The sequence below is a fragment of the Carassius auratus genome, chromosome 6 (genome assembly GCF_003368295.1).
Source record: "Carassius auratus strain Wakin chromosome 6, ASM336829v1, whole genome shotgun sequence".
Classification (NCBI taxonomy): domain Eukaryota; kingdom Metazoa; phylum Chordata; class Actinopteri; order Cypriniformes; family Cyprinidae; genus Carassius; species Carassius auratus.
This window is the reverse complement of record NC_039248.1, coordinates 7,020,169-7,033,139: the sequence shown is the minus strand read 5'-3', so window position 1 is coordinate 7,033,139 and position 12,971 is coordinate 7,020,169. Positions and strand designations below refer to the sequence as shown.

Below are 12,971 nucleotides of genomic sequence, written 5' to 3'. Positions count from 1 at the left end.
CATGTCTGTATAACTAAAATGAGTTTTTCCTTAGTATAACACAACTTAAGCACTTTGAAGAAGTACACCAAACCACCTAAATGTGAAAAGTTAACTTATACCGTCGTCAAAACCAATGGCTAGTCTATGGAGGAGATTTGCATCGATAGAACAAACGTAGAAACCAACCGCCACACTGACACAAACTCTAAAACCTCACAGTACTTGTGCAATAATGCATCTTACCTTGTTCTTGTTCTTGTCTCTGGTTCCTGTCTCTGGTTCTTGTGGTTTGGGAAGGAGAGGAGATCTTGAAGAAGGAGATGGATGCTCAGAAGTAGTCTCTTGTGGTGAGCAGTCTGTGCATGGCTGTGTCTGTGTCCCTCCCTTCACGACTCAGTGGAATCTAGTGGCACTGGGTGACGCAGCCTCATTCTCATTCCCAGTGACGAAGCTGATGAGAATTTCATCACCATTGTTTGGAGAACAGTGTTGAATGGTTTCTATTTCTGAGTGTGAGCATGGGATTGTGGGATAAATTGGCTCATTTGTAAAGATAGGACATTCAGTTCGAAGGTGGTACCAGCTTCTTTTGAAGATGTGAGGAGTCTTGGCATTCTTGCATAAGGGTAACAGGCCTTCTGTCAGGTGGATATTGTATTTTCACAGTCCAACATTTCTGGAGATGCTAAAAAGTCAGCCTCCTGTTTGTGGGAAGCAGGTTTCTATTTTTCCTTGTGAAAAAGAAATATGCTTAATGGTACTGAATGTGGCTTGTAGTGTACTTTATATAGGTTTATAATAAAAAAAATACTAATAAAAGGCCACATGAATGTACTAAAGGAGAGAAAACCTTCATGTTTCTCCCTTTTGAAAAGTGCACATTGTAATAAAGCCACATTAAAATTTAAATCATTATTTTTGTTGTGCTTTAAAGGAGCACACTTAATTTGATGTCTTGACTACTCAATTATAATTATAACTGTAGATTGCTACTTGTTATTAAAAATAATTGTACATATTTTCATTAATTACAAATATATCTGAATACATGACATACACGTTTCAATAGAAATTACATTAAATGTATGTATTTTATTTTACTATAAATGCTTCAGAAAGTACACTTTCACCATGTTTCACTTAACCACTAGAAAGTAATTATGAAATGCCTTTAACAATCAGTCAATAAGTCCTTATGTGTCAAAAAAGAAGCAGTGTAAAGTTAAACTACATTAAGCATGAACTGAAACAATTAAACTGTGTTTGAACAAACAAAATAACTATATTCTAAAATCTTACACACAATAAGCAAGACCTCAATAACTCTGTGATTAGATGAATGTTCCCTGGGTTAACAAAATCTTACTTGTGTTTACATCAGTTTGAGCTTTGTGCGACTGCCATTTAATACTGTAAAGATATTCTACAAAGTCTTTTAAGAAGCTAAAAATGAGGTCTCAGATGTTGAAAACCCAATGAGGCATCAGTTATACTGTCAATCAAGCTTTATAAAAGTGATGAGAATGCTAAGGTTGGTCTGTGATGCCGGATGTACCGTCAATGACGTGTCATTTCCTGCCAGGATTAAGATCTATGTGGTGAATGAGAACTGCATCTGGTGTTTTACCACTGACTGAGATGATATCTGGGAAGCCTACGTGTTCAGCAGAAGCAAACAGCAGACAAATCAACTTATGCAAAGCACATTCAGCGAGATTAAGTGTACAGTGAGAAACAGCCCAAAGCAGAACCAGCCTGTGCTACAAAGCACCGAAACATCAGTTTGTTATAAAAGTTTATTAAAGAGGCATTATATAAATATGGAAATGAATAAATATTCGAGAACTTGGTACATAAATACACAAAACACATTTTGAAAATCAGATAACATTAAATAAACTTACAATAAAAATGAATGCTTAATAGTGCAAAATACACAAATACAGTAGAGGTGCAGTATAATTCAAATAAATAGTTCAATGTTTAGCTTTTCACTCACTAATTCAAACCACTATGTAGCAGTGAGTTTAAAAATACAGAAATATGCTGTCTGCTGTCTGACCAGGGTCTCTTATGGGATCTCAATGAGAATATGTTCAGGATTTGTTTTCCTGGACTAACTTTAAAAATGGCTCAGGAGCACAAGATACACTATCTACTTTAACAGAAAGCTTAGTTTCAACCCTGCTCTAATGCACTAGCCTGTCATTTTCCAGTGAAGCCCACAACCTTGGTTAGGTGTGTTTGATTGTATTAGAACTGGGGGAAAAACTCTCAGTCTGTTAAAAACACTGTTAGCAAAGGTTCGCAGAGGATCCTGCAGAAAGGACATTTAGCTTCTGGATTTTATCCTCAGCACCTAAAAACAAGAACAGATTTTGTTTTAATTCACTGAAGAGTTTGTGTTATTGTGTAACTGAAATGAAAACCAGTTTTAACGAAAAAATTTCATTTGATACTGATATAAAAAAAATGATGGTGTAGACTAGCTGTAGTTTCATATCAAAACATTATCAAGAATTGTCAGCAAAGTTTCTTCCCGTAAAAGCAGAATTTCTACATATGAGCACACACACTCCCCACATGCCACCCACCCACACACACACACACACGCACAGATCTTCTAATGCTTTTGTTGGCATCCTGAGGGCAGAGTGTGGCATTATGGGGAAATGATGTGTTCCACTTGTGGGTAGTTTATGCCCACATCGTCTCTGTCTTAACATCTTCTCTCACACACAATCACACATTAACACACACCTCCTGTTAGACGCACTTCCTCTGCGATGAGTGTCTGAAGCTCTTCGCTTTTCTCTGTAAACTGTTTCTGTAGTGTGGCGTAAATGTGAGGGGGAAACACAGAGAAAGAAAAAAAAACCTGTTAAGCATGAAGAAATCCTGCTTTGTTCACCATTCACAGTTACCCAATATACAACAACATTACCGTAAATATCTACTGATACACAAGTTACGCAAAACAGGAGAATGATGACATAGTGTTATAAAGATACATAATTAGGGTACTGATGCTACTAAGAAATGTTCTGAAGAAAATCACCTGCAGGAGATAGAGCTTGCTGAGCAATTGTCTCTGCTTTTCTGTAGCACCTCTGATAATCTCCATCCTACAGTCAACACAAAATATATATATTCAGATCAAGCAGCACTTACTATATAAAAACTAAGGTTAGACAGGGTTTTGACCGGTTCATTGAGCTTATTACATAATAACAATAATACATTATTAAACTACTACTTTATTAAGACAGTATTAATATTGCAATATTATAAAAAATAATGCAATATAATAAACACTGCATTCAACTTTTTAAATGAAATATAATCAACCAGGGACCATTAATAAAAATGTGACATTAAAAATGACATTAAAATACTTAATGACAACAACAACAATAACAAAATAAAACCTTAATTAATATGTACGTCTGTTTGCATGTATGTATAAATGTGGTGAACTGTTATATCTAATGAAATATTACATTTTAACTATAAATTATGCTAATTGAAAAAAAAAAGATTCCTCACAAACAATTAAAATAAACATTATTCAGTGAACAAAGTAACAGATTTTTACTGTAGCCTTTTTAGATTATTTTTCCATTGACAATACATTGTATTACTGTACATTAATCATCAAAAACGTAACATAAACAATAGAGTTGAGTCTTACATTAAAGTGGAGGACTTTTGAACCAGATTGCTGATCTGCTGCTGAGTGAATCCAGCAATATACACACTGTTGACCGTTATAATAACATCACCTGAGGTGAGAGACAAAGAGATTTTAGTAAGTATGAATGACACTGGTGCGCGACAGAAGTGAGCAGGTGTCTTGATAACTCACCTGTCATTAAGCCACTACTTTCCGCCATACTGTTCTCCTTCACCCAACACACACACGAGCCCAAATCCTGCTCAGTACTATTGCTCCTCTCAACACTGCTTATCTACGGAAAGGGAGTGAAGACCCAATCAATTCATCATCCAAAATCCAATTATCAGCTGACAGATAATAAGCCCTCAGGCAGGCATGTAATGCTTGAATGAGTGGAGAAAAAAGTATAAGAAGAGTATGAGTGAGAGAGAGAGGGTGGGACGGTGGGTAATGAGGTTACCTGGATGTCAAACCCAAAAGTTTCATTATCTTTTCTTCTTAAAACGACACTTTCCCTGTTAACCAAAAGACATGAGCAAGAGAGAGTCAGACCAAATTTGAGTTGTGCATGTGGGCTGACAAGCTTTAGATGGAACTTAATATGTTTTTACCGTATGTACTGCTCTGTTGTGTTGTCTTGGAATTGCACTACCTACAAAATAACATTTCATATTGTTAATTATTAAAATAAGCAATTAAATGGATTGATATGTTATTTACATAGCCTATTAAATATTAGTGGAAACATACATGTTCAGCAGAATATTACTAGAGAAATATCAAGTCATATTAAATATCAAACAAAATAAAAGTCACTTACGTTTCTTTTATGACTTTTTCCATCTTTGTTCCTGATGGTTTTATAATCAGTAGTGTTCTTCTGTGTTTTGTGTCCAGTGTTCAACAGGTTGCTTGTCGCACAGCTGCTTTTTCCCAGCAGTTTTCTTATGTATTGAACAGATGCTGTCATCTTCAGAGTGTGTGCTGTCATCTCTGCTGCTGAGAACCTCGCTCTCTGGTTTTTATGCGCGCCTCTGCTCTGAACGGATGTCACGTCACATGACCACAGTGAAGTCCCCAGGGCTTCACTACAAACTACACCATGATTTTACTGTAAGGCTGTGTCAGCACACATTTATGCAGAATCATGTTTAAAATCACCTCTAAAACAAACAAAAGGTAGACCTACATAAATATGCATTACATTTTCTGCCAATTAAAAAAAGATATATAATTTTACAGATATGATAAAAATTAAAATTAGATTGTTTAAATTAATTTTTAATTTTTGGCAGAATTTTTTTTGCTATCACATCTTTCATAATGAAATTATGAGAAATAATTTTTAGCATAATATTTTGCTTTCACATTTCTTATAATGAAATGGTATATGTGCTATTCACTTTTTAATTATTAAATTTATTTATTTAAAATTGTCAAAAAAATGCCTTCCGTACATTAAAATAGAAACAGAGATTTAATAAAGATGAATAGCAGATTTGAATTCACTTTCATTTTAAAATAACATACAGTAAAGTAAAATGATTAAAGAATAAAATAAAAAGGCAGAATGTCTCTAGAAATTCCATATACATTAAAGCAGAAATAAAGAATTGATGAAGATGAACAGTATACGGAGGTCCAAATTACTCAAACTTAAATCATTAAATAAATATTGAAATATATAGATAAATGGTTAATACATATTTAAATAATTAAATGCGTAAATAAATGCATAAATGTTCATTCAGTTGTTTATTTATTTCTTCCACATTCCATTTTCAGAGTTATGGTTGTATAAAACATTAATAAAATGAATGAATGAAGCATGAATAAATGATGAATGATGAATTAGTGATGTATTTAATTATTTATATATTTCAACATTTATGCATTTATTTAATTTAGAGTAATTTGGCCTTCGAACAAACAAACAAATAAATATAACAATAATAAAAAAAATCTTTATAACAAAAGCTAATTTAAAAAACATATCAGCTGAACCCTGCTTCTGAATGATATACTACATGACTTGCGCATTCTTGCGTTTGTCAAAACTGTGCGGTGTGCCGTGTGGAGGTGTTTCCACGCTTCCTGAAGATCATTCCCAATCCAGTAGGTGGCAGGAAAGGCGTCTCCAGGTTCAGTGCGCAGTTCAGTCTGATGAAGAAGAGAAATCTAGGCGTCCCCCCTTCTGTGTGTGCTGGCTAACACGACGCAAGCTTTGTCTTTTCCACATCTTTTCCTGGCCTCAGGTATATCAGTAGCGATTTAATATGATATATGAATTCTACTTCCAATGTTGTTTTTAATCGCAATATCTGTGAGTTCTATTTTTAAAATCTGCGCTGATAATTGGCCTGTCTTGTATAGATGATAATTGTGGTCCTGATGCTGCTTTTGTTACTAGGCGACAAGGTTGACTCGACAGCTAAATTATAAAAGAAGAAAATCCTAAGAGAAATAGCTAAAATAGCCACAGTGTTTTAAAACATGATCAGTTAAAGATACATTTATTCGCACTGAGAAATGAGCTGTAGATTCACAGCAGTCTACACAAAGAAGAAATGACCAGTGCTCAATATGTCGAGCTGACAATGACATTTATTAATTCGCGGTTTTATTGGATAGTTTAAACACGCGTTAAAGGACAAACGTTCGACTGACCTTTTAGTTCGAATAAATGCTAAGGACTTAGCTTTGCCTTTCTGCCATTTCAGAGCTATCAACCCACCGCTGACCACTAAAGACACCAGTCATGGCTGCCGAGCCCAACTACCGCCGGACAAAGCCAGGTCCTTCTGAGAAACAAATCACACTGCTATCTTCTTTACAGACCACCTCAGGCCTACATTGCTGTCACATAATACATATGAATATTGTTTTCACAAATATGTTTTTGATTAAGGCAAATGCTTGTACTTATATTATAATTTAATTGTAGGTGTTAGAACAGCTAACCTTGCTAGTTCAAATGGAGCTGTTGGACCCTCATCACAGATTCCAGGTTTATCTGCGAATGCCGACATCACTCCTGAAGAAAAAACTAAAGGAGGAAGACGTGTAGGCGTTCAGGCCTCCGACTCGGATTATGTTAAACTGGCAAAACAAGGAGGACAGAGGGGTAATTGTGTCACACTAGAATGTGTTGTTTTCAAATTTACCTTCAACTTTGAAATGATTTATGATATGTTCAGGATAGAATCTTGTGCACTTGTCTCGTCTCACTATTTATTAAAGAAACTAAGTGAAGTGCGTATGTTTAGAATGACCTACTGCTTTTGCATACTAAATGTTTGGTATAAAATACAAAGTGATCCCGAAAAATTATCTTGAAGTATTTTGTGACTTATTGTTTGATACAACTACCTTATGTTAAGAAATTTTTACACAAAACTGGATTACTAAAAGTGAAATCAGCTTGATACACACAAAAAATCCTTAAAGGAATGGCTCAAATGGTGACGGTAAATTTGATTTGATTCATTTGAATTATGGCCTGCTTCTCTTTAATTTCTCCCGTAGGTTTGCTGAGTCATGATGACCCTGTGGAAACGAAACCTAACAGTTCCTACAAACCCTCTAACTGGTTCTCTGGCGCACCTGATGATCAAGAGAGGTGAGAATTCGTCAGCCCATAAGGTGTTGTTTTGTACAGAAATGATAAATGAAGCCAAAGGCTTCGGAAATGCATCATTCTGATTAAAAGAACGATCCTAGACAAGATTATAAGAGGTCATCTCAGTTTATTACAAACTATTTGGCTGGAGAAAGATGCTATGAATGTGTCAATTACTTCTAGTATTTAAAGGAATTCAGTCCATTCAAGTTTATAGACGAGTTTGTTTATTCATCAGAACCGATTTAGCACTACATCACTTGTTCAACCAATGGATCCACTACAATAATTGGGTGCCGTCAGAAGGAGAGTTCAAACAGCTGATAAAAACATCACAATAATCCATTAATAATCCACTTGCCTCCAGTCCATTAATTAATGTCTTGTGAAAAAAAAGCTGAATGTTTGTAATTAAGAAATTAATCATTCAGACGTTTTAACTTCAAATTGAGTCCTCTATCGATTAATATAGCTATCTCCAGTGGAAAAAGTTGTATAGTCTAACCCAGGAGAGAAATATGCACAGATCATGCAGAGCAGTTTACAAGTGAAAACAACCCAAAACAGTTCTAACCAAATATCTTGATGGATTTAAATTAAATTAAATTAATGCATTTAGCAGACGCTTTTATCACTTACAGTGCAATCAGGCTATCAATTTTTACCTATCTGAATAGGTAGGATTTGCATGTGATAGGACACCAGGCAACAGACTTTCTCATTAGAGAAAGCATAATTAAGGATTATAGACTTTTTTTTTTACTAGAGGCGATGGTTTAAATGGGTTAAAAGTTAAAACTTCTTAATGATAGATTTTTCATTACAAACACGCAGCTTTTCTCTTAACAAGGTGTTAATCGATGATCTCAAGGCATGTCGATTATTGATTCTTGTTATGCTTTTATCAGCTGTTTGGACTCTCATTCTGACGGCACCCATTCACTGCAGAGAATCCATCAGTGCGCAAATAATGTAATGCTAAATTTCTCCAACAAACAAAGAAACAAACTCACCTACATTTTAGATTGCCCGAGTATAGTAATATGTTTTTTATATATATATATATATATATATATATATAAATGTTTTGTTTTTGGGTGAACTATTCTTTTAAGGCTTTAGAAATCAGCATGGCATGTTCAAGCAGTTCAATAAGGTGACATGAAGGACATAGGGTTGTGTACAGAAAAGGGTTCCACCCCAATCCATCCAGTATGGTGTCGTGAAACTGGGGTTCAATCACCTCATCTTATGCTTACAGCAGCAGTGAAGCAACTACCCCTGATGGGAACGGCAAGTCTAAAGTTGTCTTACAGCACCTGGATCCCCCTTTTGGAACTGATAACTGTTCAGCCTGGGATTCTGGTAAAAAGGTGAATGGATCAGCAAAGAACGTGATAGCTATCACTTATTTAATCTTCCCATAACTGTTTCCATATTATAAACCATCTTTCATTTGCCATCTTTCTTTTTTGCCATGCACCTGCAAAACCATATCAGTGAAGGAACTTCTTCATTTGAATCATTTGAGAAAAAACTCCAAGGTGCATGCTGTTGTTTTTGCTTTCCATTGTTGTGATTCTGTTTTTAATTTTCTTAATGGTTGACATGAACACTTTGGATAATGGCCAGACCATGTTCTCCCATAGGACTTTTGCAAGATACATAATAGATGACCCTGGACCACAAAACCAGTTATAAGGGTCCTTTTTTATATATATACGTCATGAAAGCTGACTAAATAAGGCTATTAGGATAGGACAAAATTAGTTTGAGATACAGCTATTTGAAAATCTGGAATCTGAGGGTGTTTCTCAAAATATTGAGAAAATCGCTTTTAAAGTTCTTAGCAATGCATACTGAAAATTATGTTTTTATATATTTACAGTAGGAAATGTACTTAATGTCTTCATGGAACCCAATCTTTACTTAATATTCTAATGTATTTTGGCATAAAATAAAAATAGCTAATTTTGACCCATACATTGTATTGTTGGCTATTGCTACATACCCTACTTGTAGCTATTGCTACTTATGACAGGTTTTGTGCTCCAGGGTCACATATGGACAAAAGTATTAGGACACCATTCTTTAGAACTGAAAAAGGCACTTCCAAAACTATGGCAACATAGATAGAAAATTAATTCATGTAATTAAAATGTTTATTTCCATCACTTATGCAACAGCTTTGGAAGTGTCTAAAATGACTGTACCCATATGATCAAGTCATTGGTATTTGTTTTTTTGGCTCAATGTCTGCATTTAAAGTCACACCAGAGGTGTTCAGCTGGGATTAGGACTTCACTTTCTGCAGAACAGCCAAGTTTTTCTACACTGACTGAGTCAATCATTTCTTTTTGAACCTTGCCTTATACAAAGATGCACTCTCATGGTTGAATAGAAAAGGTTCCTGTTCAAACTGTTGCTATAAAATTAGAACACAATTCCCTAGAATATTGTTATATGATTTAACATTAAGATTTGTACTCATGGAAATTATTAAAGTAGTCAGTAACACTTAAGTATAGGGTCCAATTCACACCAATAACTAGTTGCTTATTAGCATGTCTTTTATTAACATATTGGCTGTTTATTAGTGCTTATAAAGTACATATAATGCATGACATCATGACATCCCTAATCCTACCCAATACCCTAAACTTAACAACTACCTTATAAACTATTAATAGGCAGCAAATAAGGAGTTAATTGAGGCAAAGGTCATTGTTAGTGGTTAGTTAATAGTGAGAATTGGACCCTAAAATAAAGTGTGACCAAGTAGTTTTCATGGTGACACTAGGCCTACAAATTTTTGTTAAATTTGTTTGCTATGTGGCTATTTAGTTGTAAATACAAAATGCTAATTTGCTGTAGTCAAGTTAGCGTTACATACTTTGAAAGCAGATACTTTAAAGTACTAAGGTTACTTAGCAAAGACTTTCAAATGTAAAAAAACAGTTTGACATATTTAACTATAAAGAAGTGGTTCTTTTAGAACATTGACTCAAAATGACTGTTGCTACAGCTCTGTACCGTGTAGCATCAGATCTGTGGTTCTCACTTCGTGCCCTATCATTTTCATCTTTTACACAGGAAACTGAATCATCTTGCTGCATTTTTACTCATTTTTTTTATTCTGCCTTCATGCTTCCCATCTTTCTTTGTATTCATGATGCATTTGTGAATTTTATTTTGTATTGCTGGTTGGAATGATTCATTGTGAATTTTGAATTAATCACATGTAAAGAAAGTTTAATTAGTAGCATTTTATACCATTATATTAAAATGTGAATAATTTTGTTTAATCCTAAAATTATATACCCTCTTATTTCCTTACACAGAATGTAAACCAAGCTGCATCGGAGATGCAGAAGCTCTCCCTTAGCCAAAAAGAGATTGGGGAAGCCAACAAGTTCAAAAAGATGTATGTCTTTATTTTTTCTAAATATGTAGCCTCTACATTATTTTCCAGATTCACAGTAAAAACAATGATTCAATTCCTGAAATGTATTTAATGTATAAGTATTTGATCATTTTCACTACAGATCCCATGATAAGAAGGGGGCAGCTCCAGTGAACATGTCCAAACTTTTAGGTTTTGGTTATAACGAGGAAGAGAATAAAACTCTCATTGATGATGATGCTTCAAGTGAGACTTCCTGTTTTTTATTATAACATCATGAGTGGTTGAAATTTTGTGCTGCATTAAAGGGATACTCCACCCCAGAATGACAATTTTGTTCCATTAATCACTTACCCCATTTTGTTCCAATCCTGTAAAATCTTTGTTCATCTTCGGGACACAATTTAAGATATTTTGGATGAGAACAGGGAGGCTTGATACTCTCCCATAGACTGCCGAGTAAAATACACTGTCAAGATCCAGAAAAGTATGAAAAGCATCGTCAGAAGACGAATTAAGCTTTAACGGGTTTGGAACGGCATGGGGGAAAGTGATTAATGACAAAATGTTGAGGTTTAGTATCCCTTTAACTACATACACAGTAGGAGGCAGCTGCAGTGTTGATTGGAATGAAATTCATAAAGCATGTCAAATTATTTCTGTGATTGTAAAACTAACTTGTGTGCCTTTGATATTTTAGGCATTACCTCTGAGCAGACCAGCACCATGGCACCAGAGGATCAACTGGAATAAAACTGATGTCCCCTAAAACCCTTCTTCATGAATTGTTGCTCTCTCGTAACCACTAGCTTTGCATCAGCCACCCACTCTCTGCTTTATGCAAAAACACTTTTTAGTCATCTGATTGTTTTCATTTTGCATTTTTATCTAAATGACTAGTCTGCGTGATGCTCACATATCTATGGTGCTTGTGATCAAGATAACTATACTGCTAGAAGGAAGGAATATTTGTAAGTCCCTAAATGAAAACTACAGGGTATATGCACCACAAAATACATCTTAGGTGCATGGAGCATTGATACCAAGGAGCTGATTTTCATACTATTCATTCTTCACTTGCACATTAGTGATCATGGCGCAATGATGTGCCAAAAACTTTAAGAAAACTAAAGATAGCATACACATAGCCAGATAGGATATAACTATGCCACGTTAAACAGCTGTTTCTCACCTCAAACTGTCAATGGATATGACAAAATGTGTAAGCTGCAAACTTTTACTACACTTTGCATGGCTGTTGTAAACATTACAGTAAGTCTCTGGTTTGAACACTTTTGAGTGTTCTTACGGCCCAGTAGTTAGCTAGTTGAGTGCACGATGAGCACACAAGAAGGTAACCATATAATAAATGATTAAATGAAGTGAGGAGGTGCCATTGGTAAGGATTTGAGAAGAGGAAGAGGGTTCAGGGAGTTTGCGATGGTGAATGTTGTTGTTAGTATTGATGTGATAGTAAATAATAATCAGCGATTCAGTTGTTCTGGTGTTCTACGCTGTATAATTTAATGTTTCTTCCTTCTGAAAACAATGTTTACACTTGCTGTCAGTTAATATCTATAAATGATGACTAAATAAATTTGCATGTGCATAAAATGCTTTGTTTGCAGTCCTTGCTTCAAATGCATGTTTTACAGGTTGAAGCCACTGTTAAATCTACAGATTTTCAATTGCTTCAAAAATGCCTTCTACATTTCAGACTTTTAGGTCTACAAACGTTTCAAAAAGAGGGAAACATTTTGATGCTAAATAATAATGAATCGATAATGAGAGGATATAATAATCAAAAACAACAGTAATAATTTTTCAATGTAATATGATCAATTAGAAAAGACATATACTTAACATAACAAGCCTCAACAAGGCTGCATTTATATGATTAAAAACAAAAACAGTTATATTGTGAAATATGATATATTGCAAGATGTCTTCCCTGTCACATGATCCTTGGTGTTGAATTACAAATCTTTTGTAACATTATAAATGTCTTTTCTGCCACCGGAAATTATAATTTCTTTTAAAAACTACAAATCTTACTGACCCCAGACTTTTAAATGGTAGATTTAAATTAGATAAGTGAAGCACTCATTAAGAAGAAACCAGAGACCAGAGGAGATGAGAAACAGGAGTTTCTGACCACAAGATTTTCAATTTTAAAATTAAAAAAGGAGCAGAAATGGTGATAATCCATTAGTAAAATTAAAGACTGTTACTGTAAAGGTTTCAGATTCAGTCCCAGGTGGAGTCAACCTGACCCAGCACTACTCAATCAT

The 12,971-nt window shown here is 34.7% G+C and overlaps 2 protein-coding genes across 3 annotated transcripts; one reads left to right on the top strand and one right to left on the bottom strand.

The window, feature by feature from the left end:
* Positions 1-1,751: 1,751 nt before the first annotated feature.
* On the bottom strand, positions 1,752-4,881 carry LOC113093175 (cytohesin-interacting protein). The gene is made up of 8 exons (XM_026259037.1): positions 4,479-4,881; positions 4,270-4,310; positions 4,119-4,173; positions 3,848-3,950; positions 3,674-3,764; positions 3,041-3,107; positions 2,743-2,809; positions 1,752-2,341 (listed from the first exon to the last, which is right to left on the bottom strand). The coding sequence occupies exons 1-8, from the start codon at positions 4,647-4,649 to the stop codon at positions 2,277-2,279; spliced, it is 660 nt and encodes a 219-aa protein (XP_026114822.1). The 5' UTR covers positions 4,650-4,881; the 3' UTR covers positions 1,752-2,276.
* An 878-nt stretch (positions 4,882-5,759) lies between these two features.
* Positions 5,760-12,294, top strand: LOC113093162 (uncharacterized protein C7orf57 homolog). Of its 2 annotated transcripts, none has more exons than XM_026259031.1 (8): positions 5,760-5,913; positions 6,379-6,453; positions 6,603-6,782; positions 7,184-7,277; positions 8,542-8,650; positions 10,619-10,701; positions 10,823-10,926; positions 11,381-12,294. In XM_026259031.1, exons 2-8 carry the CDS (start codon positions 6,417-6,419, stop codon positions 11,431-11,433), a joined length of 660 nt encoding a protein of 219 aa, XP_026114816.1. In that variant the 5' UTR covers positions 5,760-5,913; positions 6,379-6,416; the 3' UTR covers positions 11,434-12,294. The 2 variants fall into 2 exon arrangements, with proteins under 2 accessions (XP_026114816.1, XP_026114813.1); XM_026259028.1 differs by having other exon boundaries at positions 8,539-8,650.
* The last annotated feature ends 677 nt before the right edge of the window (positions 12,295-12,971 follow it).